This window comes from Danio rerio, chromosome 2 (genome assembly GCF_052040795.2).
Source record: "Danio rerio strain M-AB ecotype USA chromosome 2, GRCz13ab, whole genome shotgun sequence".
NCBI lineage: Eukaryota > Metazoa > Chordata > Actinopteri > Cypriniformes > Danionidae > Danio > Danio rerio.
This window is the reverse complement of record NC_141022.1, coordinates 22,969,852-22,990,978: the sequence shown is the minus strand read 5'-3', so window position 1 is coordinate 22,990,978 and position 21,127 is coordinate 22,969,852. Positions and strand designations below refer to the sequence as shown.

Here is a 21,127-nt window from a genome sequence, read left to right as displayed (position 1 = left end):
GAGGTGATTTTCATTAAGCCTTGTTAATTATGTTTAAAAAAAGTAATTTCATGTCAATTGCTCCTGGACCCGCCTAGGCAGCAGCTGTCTCCGCGATGTGTATAAGATAAACAGAAGATGACAGCCAGCTATACAACGTGTGCATGTGGGTGTATGAAACACTGAGCTAAAAACAGAACTGCTTCATACCTTTCGCCTAATTAAAGTTGATGTCGAGAAAAAAACCTTATATAAAACAAAGTGTTTAATAACCTGCAAAAAAAAATAAATAACCGTGGATTTTAAAAAGGAGTCTTAATTTGTTTGAAGTAGAAAAGATGTCTTTAAGGTCAGCGTGAGTGCCAAATAAAATTTACAAGTTTAATTTAAAGAGCATCTTCACATCAAGAGCTCAGCCAGATTTACTTTATTTTAATTGCATTAAGGAAACAAACTGAGTTCTGTTCTCAGAAAGAGGAAAACTGTTTGTTCTTAGCGAGGAGCAGGTAAGATCATTGATTTTTAGCAGTAACCATGGCTTGTTTTTGCCCTCTAGAGCTTTGAGTCTGTCATTGCAAGTAAAATCACCCTCTAAAATCTGAGACCACCATACATATACAAGCCTTTAGCCAGCCTGGTGATAGAGCTTTCTCAAAAAGTGGACCTTTCTGCAGTTATATGCCTCATTTTCTATGAGATTAAACTATGAGATTTAAATACTGTATTTTAGTGACATTTTAACTACTATTTTAGCTGGATTAGCTTGTAGCTTATCCAAAATTCATGGATTACAACAACTGCCAAAATAGTATATAATAGTTTATAAATTGCATGAATGATACGTGTAAAATATCAGAGTTGTTTAAGTTTATATTATTTGCGGATGATACAAGTATCTTTTGCTCTGGGGATAATTTACCAACACTTATAGAGTTGATTAAAACAGAAATTAATAAATTTAAATTGTGGTTTGACGTAAACAAACTGTCATTAAATATAAGTAAAACAAAGGTTATGTTATTTGGGAAATTAAAAAGTAGTCTTAATATAGATTTAAAAATTGATAATGAAGTAATAGAAAGAGTATATCCAATTAAGTTTCTTGATGTAGTATTGGATCATAAAATTAGCTGTCAAATAAATAATGTGATTTAGCAGTAGTTAGCACTGTTGCCTCACAGCAAGAAGGTCGATGGTTTGAGTCCCGGCTGGGTCAGTTAACATTTCTGTGTGGAGTTTGCATGTTCTCCCCATGTTCGTGTTCAGTTTTCTTCGAGTACTCTGGTTTCCCCCACAGTCCAAGCTGAATAAACAAAATTGGCCATAGTGTATGTGTGTGGGTATTAAGTGGGTATGGATGTTTCCCAGTGCTGGGTTACAGCTGGAAAGACACCCGCTGTGTAAAACACATGTTGGATAAGTTAGCGGTTCATTGCGCTGTGACAACCCCTGATAAATAAAGGGACTAAGCCGAAAGAAAATTAATGAATGAATTAGGGTGTAGCAGCTGTGTAGAACTTCATTCATTTTCCTTTAGCTTAGTCCCTTTATTCATCAGGTGTTGCCACAGCCGAATGAACCCACACATTCACACACATACAACACTTCTAGCTTATTCCATTCACCTGTACCGCATGTCTTTGGACTGTGGGGGAAACCGGAGCACCCAGAAGAAACCCACGACAACACGGAGAGAACATGCAATCCACAGAGACATGCCAACTGGCCCATCTCGCTTCTACTACTAATGCGATTGTGCTAAACTTAGGAGATGACAATAGTTTTATCGTACAGTTGATTTCAAAACTTTTTTGATTTTATGTTTACAAATTCAGAGCACATTCTTTTTAATTTGTTCAAATTACTAAAATTAAAAATAGATTACTAAAAAACTGCATCAAATATACTCCTTGAGACTCCTAGAGATTTTATGAAGTAATGTCCTGTATTTTAGATCTAGGACAGAGATATCTTGTTTTAAAGTGGTGGTCCACTACGATATCCTATTTTAAACTTTAGTTGATGTGTAATTTTGCTGTGTGAACATAAACAACATCTCTGAATGTAATACGCTCAAAGTTCAAAGCAAAGAGAGACATTGGCATTTACAGAGTTAGCTTAGCAAAGCCGACAGCAAACGAAATTTGGGGACTACAAAAAAATACATCTGGGCAAGTAAGATCACAGAGGCTTCAGGTTATGCGCATTCACCACATGCACACACCCTGTGTGGCCAGATGCGCTGTAATGTTATAGCAGAGAAAGCTAAAATGCTGTCCAAACGCTGCTCTTTCCACAGAGCTTGTTCGGTTTCTGTTTTTGGGATTCCAAAGGGCACGACACAAAGAGAGAAATGCTTAAAATTTCCTTTTAATTATGTTTCGGAGAATAATAAAAAAGATATAGCTAGCATTTGACAAAGAACAGCTTCCAGAATCTCTCCCAGTTCAGTACTGGATTTGGTTAAAAACACCTCACAGAAGCAGCAGCTTCAACCATAAAAGAAGAAGCTGTGGATTGTGAGTCACAACCTGCAAGTGTTTTTCTTTGTTAAAATTGATCAACAACATGCACAGTGTCTAGCATTAACAGTATGTTGTAGCGTGGATTTAAACAGGATGTAAATGTGGCGAGGAGGCGTGGCCGAGAGCCGTTGGAACGGAGTGAGGCCACCACATAAGTGGATACACCTGCGGTGGCACCTGCCTCGGATCCCACGGAAGGAGCTCTGGACCATAAAAGGAGGAACTATGGCAGAGGAAGACGAGAGAGGACCAGGCCCGGGTATTTTACTTTTGCTTTCAGTTCTGCCGTCCGTTTGTTTTGGTTTATTATAAATAAATATTTTAAACTACGTCGGTTCTCCGCCTCCTTCTTCCCGGCGGCCAAAGGGCCGTAAACTTTATTACAGTAAACAAGGAAAAATGCTGTTTAGCACCGCTAACAATTTAGCTACAAATTCATATTTATGTGTCAAGCCGCTGTAAACACCCACAATCTTCAGCAGCGCTGCAGTGTCTCTCTATGCAGACGCTTTCCCTGCACTTTTACATCTCAAATAATAAACTTACAAAAGATCTGTGAACGTTTCACATTACTTACACATGCTTATAACCAGAATATTTGTGAAAGACTTGTCAGACTTTATTTTAGAGAGCAGACTGAGGTTCAGCTCTGTGCTCTTCATTTTCTGTCTGACGCAGGCTCTAATACGGTTAACAGCTACTCTGACAAAATGTTTACACAGTGCAAAAGCAGCAGCAGTTTTAACATGAAGTGACACAGCATCTGACGTACAAATGCCACTGAGTGTATTGACTGTTGCATATTTAGTTGATCATTATCTTAAGTTTAATTAGAGTAATGTGTTCATTATACAATTAATGTAAGAGTTGTGGAACAGGACAGTGAAGGACAACAATAAAAGTATAAAAAACTTCTAGTACATTATTTGTCATCTTTGCGGATGTAACAGTGCAACAGCATGTGCAGTTTTCACCGTCATGTGTCACTCCATAGTGATATGTGTAGTGACCTGTGTCGCGGGGCTTAATGACTCTAATCAACACACGCAAACAATATTTAATCATTATGCAGCTGTTAACATGATTTATTGCATCGCAAGTTACTTTATATGCTGGACTACTCCACTTTAAATTAAAAGCATTTATTTTATTTATTCGTAGTTATACCTTTAGTATGTATTGCCACAATAAATAATATTCAGTTATTTGACAATACATGTCAGTGGATATCAAACTTATTGTGACATGCTGATCTGCTTGTAGGCGCGTGACACTTTTCTTGGTGATGTGAAGCCGATCCGCGAATCACAGCACATTATGTTAGCTGACCAATCAGAGCCTTTTTAGGGCGGGCCTTTCGGAGGAACTAGGAAATATGACAGTGGTTTTCATGATAGCTGAGTGGCTGTATATAATTAAAGTAAGATAAATGAACAAATATCGTGATTTTCTACAAATGAAGCATAAGCACACACTGCGTTGCATCTTATAAACACAACCAACCCTTAAAAATACAGTGTGGAACACCCCTTTAATTAAATTGCATTTTATGTTTTCTATTTGCAGTTAAAAAAGTTGTGAACAGTACTTCAGAGGAGGGGAGAGGGATTTAAACAGCAGCTGTCCAATCAGGTGAGTGAAGACACAAACTGATGATAAAGCTCATTTAGTCCAATGAGATCAAACTCCCTTCTGAGGTCATCAAGCGATAAAATGTCTTTTACTTCAAACGTAGTCATCCTAAAAGAAGATAAGGAAAATGACAGGGCTAGCTGTGAAATGTGTAGTAGAGTGAACATACTGTATTACAGAATGCATCATTAAAGGTAAAAAAGAGCTATTGAAAGCTTGCACAGTATTTGCTTACATTATCTTGTCCTCTGGTTTTGGAATCTCACACAGGACACTCATCATCTTCTCCTTACAGCGCTTCCCAGAAGAATCCACATCCACTTTCACACTCTTCAGAAGGTGGATATATTGCTATAAAGAGCAGGTTTAGCATGAGTGTTCTTGCATACATAAATGAAACTAAAAATTATATTTCACTTATTCTTATTTAACACGCACTATAAAAAAATATATAATGACAAAAACTCAAGACAACTACTATTTTTACGTTGCTATAACTTCCTTTAATAAGTTAATAAGGTTTTAACTTAATATGTTAGTTGGTTTGATTGGTGTAAGTAGATGAGTACAAAAGTTAATTTGATTCAACTAAAAAATTTGCAATAACTATCCCATTCAGTCTATATTTGCTAAAACATTTTACATAAACATGTGAGAGTAAAAAAATGTAATTTAATTTTACATAACATAGTAACTTTGTTTTTAAATGCTGTGCAATCTAATAACCTCATCATCTGCAGCGAGAAAATGGCAGTTGTCGTAAGTGATATTTTATCAACAAATTTTGGGGACATTTTTGACAAGGCTAACTCATTATTCCTCCATCCACCAACCCAACTTCACACCTTTAAACCCGATTCCTACATAAATTGGAGGTTAAATTGGGCTAGATACTTCACTCTGATCTCTCTCTTTATCCTGACAAGAGGAACAACATGATTTAGGGTGTCTTTCCAAGCATGGAGTCCTTTCCCCAGACAACACGCCAAATATGCATATTCTATTCAGTCAAAGATCGGTAAGTGTGAACTCATGAAAGGCACCATAAGGGACAGTGAAGGGCCTTCATCTTTATTGTAACTGTTTCTGTTTTTTGTTTTGTTTTGTTTCATTTATCCATGTTCAGTATCAATTGTCATCTATTGACGTTTTCAGCAAATAACTTGTTTGAGTCCTGTTGTTTTTGCTACAAGTTGGCATCAATAAAAACATTAAACTGCCTATCTGGCGTGTGCTGTACTGTATTTGTGTTTTTTACACATATAGAGCTTAATAAAGCTTTCAATGTCTGTTACAATAGCTTTCAAGACCTGAAAAAAAATTAATATAACATATACAGTTGAAGTCAGAATTATTAGGCTCCCTGAATTATTAGCCCCCTGTTTGTTTTTTTCATCAATTTCTGTTTAACGGAGAGCAGGTTTTTTTAAAACGTTTCTTAACATAATAGTTTTAATAACTCATGTCTAATAACTGATTTCTTTTATCTTTGCCAGTAATTAATATGTGACTAGATTTTTTTCAAGACACTTACAGCTTAAAGTGACATTTAAAGGCTTAACTAGGTTAATTAGGTTAACTAGGCAGGTTAGGGGAATTAGGCAAGTTATTGTATAATGATGATTTATTCTGTAGATTATTGAAAAAATACAAAGCTTAAAGAGGCTAATAAGATTGACCTTAAAATGATGTTTAAGAAATTAAAAACTGCTTTTATTCTAGCCAAAATAAAACAAAAAAAACTTTCTCCAGAAGAAAAAATATTATCAGACATACTGTGAAAAATTCCTTGCTCTGTTAAACATCCTTTGGATAATATTTACATATATTCATTCATTTTCTTGTAGGCTTAATCCCTTTATTAATCCAGGGTCGCCACAGTGGAATGAACCGCCAACTTATCCAGCAAGTTTTTAGGCAGCGTATGCCCTTCCAGCCGCAACCCATCTCTGGGAAACATCCACACACACACACACACACACACACACACACACACACACAACAGACAATTTAGCTTACCCTATTCACCTGTACCACATGTCTTTGGACTGTGGTGGAAACCGGAGCACCCAGAGGAAACTCACTCGAGGGCAGAGAGAACATGCAAACTCCACACAGAAACGCCAACTAAACCGAGGCAAGAACCGGCGACCTTCTTGCTGTGAGGCGACAGCACTACCTACTGCGCCACTGCCTCGACCATTTACATAATATTTTTAGTTTTGATTATATTTATATCTTTTTGTTTAGATCAAAAACATAATTTACTGACTTTCTTCAACAAGACACATGGTTTGTTCAAGAAGTTATATAAAATTGTTTACATATACTTAGAAAAGATTATTTAATGCAAGTTATTTATTTTCATTGGATCAAGTGATAAAATTGGCATGCTAACCATTCTCCTATTTTTTTAATTGGATGGATGTAAAGAATTTGTAGTGTATGGACTTCACATATTTCTCACACAGATGTTCCATATGATATTAGACTCGTACTTTAATATTTTCCTTTGTTCCCTGCAGCAGAATCAATATCAGCTTCCCTGTGAAGAGTCTCCCGGTGAGGCGCAGCTCTAAAGTCCATTTTTCGATCAGTTTGATGTACTTTGCTTTGGATCTCATGTGATCATGTTGGATCTAAATGTAGTAAAGCGGTCCAGGTTTCCTCCGTAGTCTCTGGTCTGACCTCGGCTGAATGGCAGCTTGATGTTTTGATTAAGTCAGAGAAATTTTCCTGAAGCCACAGCATTAAACCATGGACCATGGGTTCTGCTGGAAGTGACTGTGCTGTGTCCAGTAAACTGCGTCTCAGGTCATGACACTGTCTCCTTGATAAGTGGTTGGAACTGATGCTGATATCTGGAGGAGTGTTGGGGTATTCAGGAGAGATGTGGAAAATGATGTCTAGCGATGTCTTCTCGTTGTTGTCTATTAGCGTGTGTACGCGGAACACAACTCCTTTTTCAGCTGCATTAAAACATAACAAGATAGGAGATTTAAACAGATCAGGAACATCCATTATTGGGTTAAAACGATTCTGTGTATCCAGATGAACAGACTATGATCTACAAATAAATGTAAACGGATTATTACATTTATATAATTAAATAAATATAAATATAATTTAAATACATTTGTGAAACAATAACATTTTAAATACTGAGGATTATATACAGAGAGTCACACATGATCATCTGTATTTAAATTATTCTATAAAACTTAGTAGAAGCTTTCTTACATTGATGTAACAGCTGCCCTTGGCTTTGGATTATTTAATATTTTTTAATAAATGTCTGACAGTGTTGACAAAAAAGGGAACAACTTTGAAATCTTATAAAACATGCAAATGCCAATTGAAAACAACATTAGTTTTTTTTTTTCGTTGTTAAAGTAATATTTGTGTCCTTTAATTGCATAAGAAAAACTGAATCCCTATCTGTGAACACACTGATGAAGATGGAAAGTGCCATAGGATAGAAAGACAGACAGACAGACAGACAGACAGACAGGTTGTTTTAGCATTGATATTTTATTTATTACATATTTATTGCCACATCAGCAACTTATGGCTATTTCGTGGATAAACATTAAATAATACATGATAAAAAAAACTAATTCGTATTACACTAAAAAAGTTACTTAGAAAGATGTATAAAATAGAAATAGATAGAATTCACACAAAAATGTATTTAAAGTTAAATATGATTTTTCAGCTCTATTTTTGTTAAAAAAAATTTTAACTCTTCCAGGTGGTACGTTTTTAAAAATGTCCATCAAAGTACTCTCCTTATAAAAATGTTGTCTAATGGAATTTAAACTTCTGCATTTCTTTTAGCATTGATATAACAATGTGTGCATCCGCAATAGTCACAGCACATCGCAAGATATGTTATGTTAAGTCTGAATTACAGTTGACAAGGAGTCACAGAATTGTATTTAATTCTTTTATTTATGCGGAATATATACATTTTATGCAAAAAGTTTTGTCTTGTTTCTAGTCCAAATATCTACATTTTAAAGCAAAAACAAGATTATTTTACTTATTCCACTTGCAGATAATATAGCTTGTTTTAAGGCAAAACGCTTAATTTTCACGTATTTCTTCTGAAATTAAAAACAAAACAATATTTGTACAATATATAAGAATTTGAAGATATTATGACTAGAAGCAAGACAACAAATTATTTATTGCGATTCTTTAATTTCTGTAGCTGAATACTGTCAGACTCCCCAGAAAACCATCAAATAGAGCTATTCAAACTCATGAAACTGTATTTAAATTGCAAGACTTATCGCAGAAAAATATCAAAATATCGGATTTTTCCAGTATTGTGCAACCCTAATTCCATTATTAAACCCTCATAACTTTTACAGTTGAAAACATTTTAATTTTCAAGCTTATTTTAAATGACAAGCAATGGGACATGTTTTTCTCATGCTTCAAGAATTAGTGAGAAGACTTATCATTTGAAAGTAAATAGAACTGATTTATAGTTAAGTAATATAAATGAGAGATACAGTATATGCTGTTATCAAGACCTTTGCTGTGCACTTCTGCCGTAAAATGCAGTTTCATAGACTTTCATTAGCATTCTCAGTCTACATTTAAAACAAAAATCAAAGGCTTTAACTGATTAAAATGTAGCCTAATATGATTATTATTTTGATGGTTAAAGCAAGAACAAGGGGTGAAATGCACTAGGTTTACAAATGAATGCAAAATAAAATATAGTATACTGATGTAATGAGTGTAATAATCTTGTTAGTCTAATATTAGGCTTTTTGGTGGGTTTTAAACAAACAAAAAACATAAAATAGTCGTCGTTTTCAACTAAACCACACATTAAACAATTCACTTTACTTAATTTCATCAGTATTGTATTCATATTAAAACTATGTATTTATTTATTTAAATATATATCTTTAGTAAGTGAAGGCTTCATTCATGGAACTCACCACACAGAGTCACTGTCATTAGTTGTCATAACTTAATTATTAATTTTACAATTAATTTAGGTTAAAATATGCACATTTCAGAGGGGATGCATTTTACAGCAGAGGTGCAATTCTCGCCACAACACCTTATTCTCATGAATATTAAAACAATCTGTGATATGTAATATGTGCAGAAAACATTTGTAAAAAAAAAAATAACATAAAAAAAACTACAATCAGAGACTCACACTGAGCAAAACAACGACTACAATGTAAAAGTGAGTATGTTTGCTTTTTGTGGAATTTATCTAAAATATTACAAATACGTAGCTTTATGTAAAAGTGGTTTAAAATTCACAATTATGTAAATTTGGGCTACAAATTACAGTTCATTTGTTATTACATTAACGTTACATCTGTAAAACTTTTGTTATGGTTAATTATTAACACGAATTACTGTTTAATAACAATGGAAAATATAAAACAACACATACATATTAACTGTGGTATTTCGCAGGAAATATTGTTTATCGTGGCAAATAGTTTAAGAAGCGTAACGTTAAACTCAACGTTAATAAGAAACTTATAAAGCTGAACTCACGTGACTCTTCCAGCACTTCGAATTCGCCTTGCTCGCAATATATGGCGGATAAAACAGACAATTCATCAAAAGCTTCCTTTGACATTTTCCTCCTGTAAAAGGTATCATTATTCGTTAACTTCTTCTTCTTCTTCTTCTTCTTTTTCGTTTAATGGCGGGTGGCAAACCAGCTTGAGGTGCATTACCGCCACCTACTGTGTTGGAGTGTGAGACTTCAATGAGTGGAAGGCTTACTACATTCTCTAAAAAAAAAAAAAAAAAAAAAAACACCTTTTTTAAACCCTTTCATAGTATATTAATAATAATAAACAATATTCATAATAAAAATCTAAATAAAACTAACTAAATAACCAAAATATAATTCTTTCCGATTAAATCCTGTAAAACAACCCTGTACTCCTCAAGAATTTTAGCAGATAATCATATACCTTAGTTTCTTTCTGAGCATTTTTAAAAATGTTAGTGATTGTAATGTCTGTCATGTCCAAATCTCTTAGTTTTATTTTAAACTGGTCCCTCTCTCTTCTATATTTTGTGCACTTGATTAATACATGTTCTATGGTTTCGATCTGTCCACAATGTCTGCAGCATTCTGTTTCCCTTTTCCCTATCTTGAATAGTGAACTGTTTAAATTGGAATGACCTATACGAAGTCTGGATATGACTGTGTCTTCCTTCCTGTTCCCATATACTTTCCTTTCTTTCCCCACTTTATTTTGTATATTATACAGATGTCTTCCTTTTGATTCTGAATCCCAGTCCTCTTGCCAAAGATTATTTACTGATTTATTTATAATATATTTTATTTCTGTTTTAGATAGCGGGATCTCAATATCCACCTCATCTTTCCCCAATGCTGTTTTTGCCATCTTATCTACTATTTCATTTCCTTCTACTCCTACATGAGCAGGGATCCATAAAAATTCTACTGTTACTCCTATTTGGTTTATTTTATTTATGTTTTGAAATATTTCATTTAGTAGATCCTGTCGTGTTTCTGAGGTCCCCATATTCAAACAATGTAGTGCTGAGTATGAATCAGAGCACACCACTACTCTTGATAGCTGATTTTGTTCCACCCACTGTATTGCCATTGATATTGCCATTAATTCTGTTGAGAAAACTGATATATGATTACTTAACCTCACTGAAACATTTTGTTTATTGTTAGGAATATATAGAGCTGCTGCTGTATAACCATTGTCTGGATTTTTAGACCCATCTGTATATATTTGTGTATAATTTAAATATTTTTGTTTTAGATATCGTCTTACTAGATTATCTTTAGACAGACTCCTGTTCTTATCCTTAATTATACTGTGTATCTGTAAATCAACTTGTGGCACTTGAAACATCCAATGAGGTGTATCTGGTATAGTTAATGTAGGTCCTATTTTTATTTGATCCAATCCTAATTTCCTGGCCTCCAATTCTGCATTCCACCCGAAACTCCTGTTCTTGCTATATTCATGTTCCCAACAGTTTTTGATTATTGCTTTTACTGGGTGTGTATCTGCATGCCCTCTTATAGTGCTCCAATATGCCATTTTCAGCTTAAGTGTTCTATACTTTATTGGTTGTTCTGCCATTTCCAGAATCGCTGGAATGGGCGATGTTCGAAATGCTCCACTTCCTATTCTTAATGCTTGATTTTGAATAACACTAATTTTTTGTAGCTGAGATTTAGATGCTGAGCAATATACTATACTGCCATAATCTAAAATTGGCCTTATCATAGCACAGTATATTCTTTTTAATGCATTTCTGGTAGCACCCCACTCTACTCCTGCCAAACATCTTAGAATATTTAATCGTTTTTTGCATTTATCTTGTATTTTCTTTATATGGGTTGTAAATGTAAGTTTTGAGTCTATCCATACTCCTAGGAACCTGATTTCTTGAACCTGCTCTAACTCTTGCCCATATAGATTTATTGTGATATTTGGGGATTTCCTTTTTTTTGAGAAACACATCACTTTGTTTTTTTCTACAGACAATTTAAAGCTCCATTTATTTACCCAATTTTCCACTTCATTAACTGCTTTTTGCATTTTTTCTTTAACATACTCTACGTTTCTTCCCCTTTTCCACAAAGCACCGTCATCTGCATATAAAGACTTGCCTATATCTTGTCCAACCGTTTCAAATATATCATTAATCATAATGTTAAATAACACCGGGCTGCATACACTACCCTGTGGGGTTATTCGTTAACTTGCTCTCATACTAACGTCCACATATCACCGGTTTGTTATTGAACGACACGGTCATATATTTCGAGTAGAAACAAGAGTTCGGTAAAATAGTTCCGCCTTAAAATAACAACTGCAGTGTTCACGTATATTTTCACGTCAAACTCACTTATTGGAGAGCCGCAGCTCTGCAGAGTTTAGTTTCAAATTAAACACACCTGATCAAAATAATTAAGTCCTTCAGGCTTGTTTAAAATCTACAGGTAAGTTGATTTAGAAATAAACTGTGCAGGGCAGCGGAGTTATGACATCTTATTGGGTTGCTGAGATGATAAAATAGGACTAAATGATTACTGTTTTAATGTTATATTTGTATTACTTTTGAGTAAGATTAAGTGTACTGAATTTGTTTGTCTCTCTGCGTTTATTCTTTTTTAATTTATTAAGCTTATATATGAGAACAGTATTATTTTATTTAAGAATAAATCTCTAATTTACAGTATGATGACTGGTTTTTATATTTAATGTTAGCCCGTTCTTCAACAATCAAGACCTACTTTTTAGGAATACAGAATTTCTTTCGAAATATAACATAAAAAGGCTATTATTATTATTATCACTATTATTATTATTATTATTATTATTATTATTTAAGCTGATTTAAACGCCTGCTTTGTTCTAAATCTAATTCTTTTTCTCTGTAGATTGTATTTTCATAACTGGGAATTTTACAGGGCTGCACGGTGGTGCAGTGGATAGCACAATTGCCTCACAGCATGAAGGTTGCTGATTCGAGCCCAGGCTGGGTCAGTTGGCAATTCTGTGAGGAGTTTGCTCGTTCTCCGTGTGTTGGTGTGGGAGCTCCGGTCTCCCCGAGAAGTCCAAAAACATGTGGTACAGATGAATTGGGTAATTTAAAAAAAAGTGTGTATAGATGTTTCCCAGAGATGGGTTGCAGCTGGAAAGGCATCTACTGCATAAAATGTATGCTGGATAGGTTGGTGGTTCAGTCCCTTGTCACCACCCCAGATTAATAAAGGGACTAAGCGGAAAAGAAATTGAATGAATGAATTTTACAAATATTTGAGTACAATTTCACTTTATTAAGAAAAAGCAGTCAGAACATGTACCCTACAAATTGTGAAACATTCATCTCTTATTATGACTTTCTCACCAATTTGTGCCCCTGTTCTGTGCTTAAGTGTGCTCTTAAAATAAATCAAACCTGATCTTGAACTTAACTTGAATTGTGTTTGTAATTTAGTAGTTGTAAATTTATTCAATCAGTTTTTCTTAGTTTTAATTTAAATCTGAGTGAATGATGAGAAAATGATATTTACATTTTAAACTACTTTAAAGCAAAACATGTTGAACAAAAATTAAACTAAAACTAAACTAAACTAAAAACTAAACTAAAATTAAAATTGAAATAAAAAAGTGGTTTAAAACTAATCTTCTAAATATTTTTGTTCAGTTTTTTATTTTACATTATTTTTATTTTACAATGTTTGCCTTATAGAGACTATATATAGACTATAGAAAAAAGACTATATATATATATATATATATATATGTGTGTTCCTGAGGCTGTTTATCTGTTTGTTTATTTATTTTTTGTTTAAAAAAAGCTTGTTCTGAATATGCTGTACTATATACCTGCCAGCAGGAGGCAGTGTAGGAACACCTGTTTGCTAAAACTGCAGAAGGATGAGAGAAAATGATGATGAGCAAGCATGAGTTTTCTTATTTAAGAGGAACTTTAAAAAAACATGTTTCATAAATTAAGAACTCTTCTGAAACAAAAATATTTTATGAGGGTTGAATGTGGAGATTTGGACATAAGTAACAGATATTAATTTGAAATTGTCATGTATGTTGACTCAAAGGATTTCAGATTTCAGATTTGTATACATATAATAGCCTAAAAAAATAATGTTTAATATAAAACATCATCTTGAAAATACATTTTCTTATAAAACCTGACAGTTTGTGATCTGAAATGTTTTTTAAATTGACTATTTGTTATTGAATGATACATTTACTGTAGATCTGCATGGTATGATATGTCATAATAAAGCCTACATCATTTTCAGTTTTATCTAAGTATCCTTTCATTCGAACACAATCAATAAAACATATATACATTTTAAACAAAATAAAAAGATTTGACCAATATTTCATTCCATAATATACCATAAAAATCTGATATGGTTTTAAAACATTTAAAGAAATATTATAGTACTGAACAAACAACATAATAAGAGTGTGCAATGTATAATTGTGAATAGTCATCAGACTGAAACATGCTTTTCATTGATTCTCACCAGTACAGTTCATGTGCTCTAGAAGACGATCATGGTCTTCAGGAAACTCTCTAGAGGTCTTGAAGTCCTCCTGGTCCACCACAGTACAGTCTGTTATGGTGAGTTTACAGCCATAACCTCAACATTAAACACACTGCCATTACACACATCTCATGTCAACTGCTTTTAAATTCTTTGGTGAGGGATTATATGGCTGCATCTATGAAGCAAACTCTTGGGAAGGATGGCTTTGAGGAATTCTAATTTTTCTACATTATATATATATATATATATATATATATATATATATATATATATATATATATATATATATATATATATATATATATATATATATATATATATATTTGCTCTTGACAAATTGAGAACATAATTGTAACATGTTTGATTGCTTATTGTCAATTGTTTAATACATTTTCCTTTGTTTTAAACAGGCAAATAAACAAGTTTTATTGCGAAAGCACCTCGGTCCAACGCTGATCTTTCTTCTAGCCTGGTCCCGTTCCATTAGCAGTTTGTCTTAATCCTGCCTAGAGATACAGATATTACTCAGCTGCTGGACTGACTGGAGCAACTTGACCTGTACATCATAATCCTGAACGTCTCTCACCTTGACAAGACTTATTTGACTTTAAGGTGTCTCACTGAGGCTCCATCAAGGAAAACTGAGCACGTTGTATCATGCAGGAAACAGTGTCCCTCAATCTGTGCTGCCATTGTGGGGTGTTTCATCGAGACATAAAACTGGAGAACCTGCAGATCAACACAGACAGACTTGGTCAAGCTGATGGGCTTCTCCAGTAAGAGTCTGCAGATATTCTGTGATATGTATTGTGCAAGATTCTGTGATATTTGCAATAAACTTGTGGTTTGAGACTTGATATTACTAGTTAAACTGGTGTCCTTAATAAACTAAACCACACCTAATAACAAATAACAACAAGAACCAAAGAGTCAGCAACTTCAAGCCTGAGTTCATGAGTCTAGGTTATGAGAATACCATTTTGGACAGAAACAGTAAAGATGTGACTCCATATCAAGATTCATCATACAAAATCTCTTTCTTTCAGGAACTCAAGAATTCTCTCCACCTGAGTAATTAAAGTGAATTTAATTGAATTGAATTGAGTACTACATGAATCACAAGAAGGGCTTTTATTCAGACTGGTGTTTGGCTGTTTTTTCTAATTTCAGACACACTGATGATCTGAGCCTGGATTTTCAAACCGTAAGAGGCCGTTCATCACAGCATAGAAAACTATACAAATCAAGAAAAATTAAAAGTATCATCTGAAGGAACCAAATTTTGAGCAATTTCATGCAAATGTCAACCTTGCCCTAAAAAAGTTTTCTCCAAAATAGCGAAACCCTTTTTGTGTAGGCTTGTGATTTACAGTGCTGTAAAATACTCAAAAATGTCTATCATGTTTGTTCTATAAAGAGCCAACTCTTATTCTTTTGATTAGCATTATTGCACTGTACAATTGAAGTCAGAATTATTAGCCCTTTTTCTGTTAAATGGAGAGAAGATGTTTTCAAAACATTTCTAAACATAATAGTTTTATTAACTCATTTTATTATTATTGTTATTTATTAACTGATTTATTTTATATTAACCATGATGACAGTAAATAATATTTGACTAGAAACTTTTCAAGACACTTCTATACAGCTTAAAGTGACATTTAAAGGCTTAACTTGGTTAATTAGGCAGGTTAGAGTAATTAAGCAAGTTATTGTATAATGCTGGTTTGTTCTGTAAACTTTCGAATAAATATATAGCTTAAAGGGGCTAATAGCTTTGTCCTTAAAATAGTTCATAAAAAATTAGAAACTGCTTTTATTCTAGCCAAAATAAAACAAATAAAACTTTCTCCAGAAGAAAAAATATTATCAGACATACTGTGAAAATTTCCCTACTCTGTTAAACATAATTTGGAAAATATTTACAAAACGAAAAGAAGAGGGCTAATAATTCTGACCTCAACTGTAAGTTGTATACTGTAAACTCGCAAACTTTTTGGTCACATCCATAAAACATGTTTATTTTCCTCATTTAAAATGTTAAAAATGTTAATATAAATATAAACAAATATTAAATATTTAATAAAATATAAATGTTTCAATGTAATGTTAACTTTTTTTCTGTGTATTTATGTTTTAAGTTTTGACAGCAAATGTCACATCCACAATGCTGGAATTGCACTTATAAAAGATAAATGTAGATATTAAATCTTTCCTGATATTTTAGGCATACCACATATAAAATAAAACTGTACAGTGTAATATTGAGACAGCAGAAGTAAAGTTAATAATCTGACTCTCTCATCTCCTCCAATGATCTACACAGAATATTTCCACCAGATTCAATTCTGAAAACCCAAGCAAGCTGATTGAGCTGAGGAAAATCATACTCTGTTAGCACTGACTGTACTTTAATATAAGCTAAATACCTCTAAACAGCTTATACACTGATCACAGTTCTTAGTGTAACTAAATGTTAAATATTTTCTTTATGATTGTTTTCTACTGGAAACTGATTAAGTGCTTTATTTGCCTTTTTTGTAGAAACAACTTGGAGATGAATCTCTTCACTGTGATTCTGCTTTGTCTGTGATGAATTATTCAATTACTAACAAAGCCACATCAAATATGTAAAGAATGTTTATTTGTGTTCTGTACATTGATGACATGTTAGAAATACATGATATTTATAAGAAATAGATCATTCTGTACAGGTTTAACTGTCTTCATGTACCAATCTCTGCTTTGCTATATGCAAATATACAATGTGCTGGTCATTAATAGTAGACCTGTTGTCTAACTGGTCTAAATCCTCCACATCTGTCTGCTTTAGACTGGCTGATGTGTGTCGTCGATGCTCTGGTTTCAGCTGGCGCTGCATTTTCAGCTCCTCCAGCATCCACACAGAGTCTCACAGACGCAGCAGAGGAAGCTCAGGATCAGGAAGCTGTTCTCTGCAGTTCCTCTGCCACTCCTGCTCACCCTCTACAAATCATTGAAAGCATTTATCTACACTGACTCTAACAATGCAAAGTCACGACTGCTGGTATTCAAATAAGTGTAATGGCACTGGCCACCTGTTCACTGCAACCAGGGGTGGCGCTCAATCTCATCTAAACTGGGCCGATCTGCTGGCGCTGCACTGAGACACCAGCGAATCAGCTGACGGCACTCTGTTCCACACAACACAGCCTTCAGAACCACAAAAGCACAAACTTCTGCTCGCTCACCACATCATCTTCATCTCTTACCTGTCGACAGCTTCCTCGGGAAGTGTAGTCTGCTTTTGGACGTGACCCTCTGTGCGCCTCTGAAGGGGAAACAGTCGCACAGGATGTTGTAGAGAGTCACGCCGATGGACCAGACTGTCAGTGGAGAGGCATGATAGCGATGATGCCGAAACCACTCAGGAGGAGCAAAAGCTGGAGTGCCTGAGAGACACAAGAAGAGCACAAACACACACTCTAAAGGCTCCAGTACACACAAACTCCTTTTGGAGAATCACAGCAAGTTCACAAACATCCTCAGAGCGTTTCCTTCAGTCACACAAACCAACCTGCAAAGTATCTGTAGGCCGAGTCCTTCATCAGATCTCCACAGCCGAAGTCCAGCAGCTTGATGTCGTGTGAGTCTGTGGAGATCAGCAGGTTCTCTGGCTTGACGTCTCGGTGCAGGACGCGGCGGCTCTCGCAGTGTTTCAGCGCCGCGATCAGCTGCACCAGCACTTTCTTGGCCAGAGGCTCGTCCAGACAGCCGTTCTCCTCACAGAAACTCTGGAGATCTTGGCAAGGAGCTGGACGCTCCAGGATCAGGACGTAGCGTCTGCGATGGTCAAACCAGTCCAGCAGCTGCAGGACACTGGGGCAGACAGGAGCTGAAGAGACGCGGGTCATCAACGCCACTTCCAGCGGCAGACGACCCTGACCGTCCTGCAGGACAAATGCTTCGTTACATCCAGGACTGAATCAAACACAACAGATTCACGCTCAACTTACAACTTTCAGTCTGGTGTCCGTCGGCTCTTTAGACACGTACTTGATGGCCACCTGTAGACAGATAAAGCACAGTAAATAAGCCCTGCCTGATCGGGACACGGGACATTTACTGACATCAACATTTCAAAAGCCTGTCTGAATGAAGGAGTGAAGGAAAAGTCTTACTGGCAGTCCATCAGACCTGCGGATCCCAGCAAACACAGAGCCGAATCCGCCTCGTCCCAGCAACGGGCCCTTGGCATATTGGTCTGCAACACAGAAGAGCAGCAGAAATGTGTTGAAGAGAAAACATGAGTTGAGTCTCTTTAATGACCAATCATTTCACAACTGAGTCTCCACTATAAGCCTGTGCTGACCTCTGCGAGAGCGTTTGGCAGGTCTCCTAGACGAGGTGGACGCCGTTTGCTGCTTCCTCTTCCTCTGATCTGTGGACACTGAATCGGCCAACAGGGAGGACAGAGGAGCCAAATAACCAGGAAGCCCACCAGAAGCGTCCCGTGTCTCTGTGTCCTGAACTGCTGTCTGGGTGAAAGCTGCACTCCTGGATCTGGAGCGGCCTGAGGATGAAATATCACAGACAGCAAACACTGATTATTGATTATTAATAAAACATCACTCACTGTCAGTGGTCACACTGCATTATTACAATCATTACAACTGATTCAAGGAATAAAATACTTTCTCAATAAGTCTGTTTGTTTCTTCATTAAATAAAACATCATTTATTAGTTAGAGGGGGATATTTTAAGATTATATGGCTTGATTTACACAATCTTCTTCATATTCATTTATTAAAACACAGTAAAACACAACATAAACATAGCAAAAATAAACAAATGTCAAATGAAGAACACTCACTTCCTCTTTCAGCCATTTGCGCCATGAAGACCGTCCTGCAAAACTCCACCACAAGAGAAAATACAAACAAGAGAAAATATAATGACAAATCAATAAAAGACAACTGAAATGTCAAACAAACAAGTAGAAAAATACACAAACTAAAACAGAAATGACAAAAGAGCAATAAAATAAGCGTCTTAACAAGTAATCTGAACGATTAAAATAATTATATATTCTTTTCAAAGAAAATATCCTCCGATGTCGTCCTGGAAAGAAAGTCTCCTCTCAGAAATCCTCAGGGCTTCTTGAAGAATCAGTTTCAGCTCAAAAGTCTCTGCAAGTCTCTGAATTCGCCTCGTCTCTCAACCAAGATTTTCAGCGCTTTCAGTGTTTTTATATCGAGTCATATAATAACACGCGTTACTATAGCAACTCAAATTTGAAAAATCACGCATGTGGAAATCTGACGTCACGCCTGAGCAAAATTAAATAAAGAATAAAATAATCAACAGATATTTTATACATTTATTAGAATTATCCTTTAACCAGCCAAACACAAAGATTTTCCTTTTGAGGAATGATAATTTATTAAAAATGGTATCTAATTTAGGCCCACACGGAATCTGCGGACGCAGAATTGCGCAGATTTTCCGCAGATTTTCCGCAGAATTTCGCAGATTTCTGCAGATCTTTAGCCCATTATTAATTCTGTTTATTTACTTGAGTAAATGTGTAAATCAGAATTTATTAAGTTTTTATTCAGTAATTTATTACTTTTTTATATATATATATTAGGGTTTTAGTTATGAGCAGCTGGATACTCCCAAAATAATTTCGCATAAAATCCGCAGATTTTTACCAAAATTCTCAGCAGAAACAGCAAAAAACGTCCGCAGATTCCGTCTGGCAGTGCTAATTACAGCCATGCTCAATCTATCCCAGATGGCTCAATATATATATATATATATATATATATATATATATATATATATATATATATATATATATATATATATATATATATATATATATATATATATATATATATATCTATGAATAATGTCAACTAATTGACGCAAAAAAGACGTAGCCTAATTACTTTGATAATCAAAAGCGTCGCTCATTTATACTCATTTGTACATTTGAAGCGTTTTAGAAGAAGGGAATATCTGAAACCGAATTTTACGATATAGCCAGCATTTTGTTTATTTACATTTTATATATTTATTTATTTACCTATAGAAGTAATAATAATAATAATAATAATAATAATAATATATTATTTGCTAAAAATATATATAATTTCAGTATTGGATCACTTGCGATAACCATAATAAATTATTATTATTATTATTATTATTATTATTATTATTATTGTTGTTGTTAATTTCCTATGCCACTTCAGAATGAAACTGACATTACAGATAAGTGGTAATGATTAAAAAGGATAAGGATAGGTGTGTGTGTGTGTGTGTGTGTGTGTGTGTGTGTATGAGGTGCCGTATAGGATTTAAATCAAACTTTGCTTATCAACACATACATAAAACACATTAACACACGCACATACATATAAACTTGCTGCATGCAAACACACCTATACACTCTTGCATATACATATAAACTTGATCTATGCATATACACCCATAAACTCTCACATAAGAATATAAACTTGATGTGTGCATAAACACCCAAATGACACTTGTGAAAACATACAAAATAAAATTCACAAACATATATACAGTTAGTTGTGTATATACATATATGCAAGTGATTTCATATGTGTGTATGCATGAATTTTCACAGTAAAAGGAAGTTTTTTTCACTTTAAAAGGAAGTCGTTTAATTTCAACGTAAAAGTCCTTTGAGTGTAATGAGCAAGATTATTATTTGTCATGAATCAGGTTATTGCAAACCTTAAGAAACAGAAATAATGTGATTATTACAGAAATTACATCTGTTGAATTATGAAAATAGATTATCCTAATTCTAAAAAATAAATAAATAAAAAGGTAATGCAAAGGAATGCTCCTGCAAAATTAAAGGTTTAATATGCAATTAAATTATTGGAAATGTTATTA

The 21,127-nt window shown here is 34.5% G+C and overlaps 2 protein-coding genes across 12 annotated transcripts; both read right to left on the bottom strand.

Annotated features, from left to right (window-relative positions):
- Window positions 1-393: 393 nt before the first annotated feature.
- On the bottom strand, window positions 394-11,962 carry rwdd3 (RWD domain containing 3). Of its 2 annotated transcripts, none has more exon segments than NM_200756.2 (6): window positions 394-4,244; window positions 4,372-4,487; window positions 6,635-6,762; window positions 6,764-7,105; window positions 9,675-9,916; window positions 11,869-11,962. In NM_200756.2, coding segments are annotated over 5 exon segments (783 nt in total). In that variant the 5' UTR covers window positions 9,760-9,916; window positions 11,869-11,962; the 3' UTR covers window positions 394-4,132.
- pimr54 (Pim proto-oncogene, serine/threonine kinase, related 54) lies at window positions 9,820-19,993 on the bottom strand. Of its 10 annotated transcripts, none has more exons than XR_015478405.1 (12): window positions 19,068-19,484; window positions 18,566-18,766; window positions 18,375-18,457; window positions 18,210-18,260; window positions 17,771-18,143; window positions 17,466-17,645; window positions 17,292-17,387; window positions 17,004-17,199; window positions 14,801-14,943; window positions 14,655-14,720; window positions 14,191-14,307; window positions 12,635-12,908 (listed from the first exon to the last, which is right to left on the bottom strand). XR_015478405.1 is itself a non-coding variant. In XM_087240677.1 (8 exons), the coding sequence occupies exons 1-7, from the start codon at window positions 19,090-19,092 to the stop codon at window positions 17,296-17,298; spliced, it is 1,005 nt and encodes a 334-aa protein (XP_087096803.1). In that variant the 5' UTR covers window positions 19,093-19,510; the 3' UTR covers window positions 16,842-17,199; window positions 17,292-17,295. The 10 variants fall into 10 exon arrangements, 2 of the variants coding, with proteins under 2 accessions (XP_087096804.1, XP_087096803.1); XR_015478406.1 differs by having other exon boundaries at window positions 12,640-12,908; window positions 14,191-14,260; XR_015478407.1 differs by lacking the exon at window positions 12,635-12,908 and having other exon boundaries at window positions 14,191-14,280.
- Window positions 19,994-21,127: the final 1,134 nt, after the last annotated feature.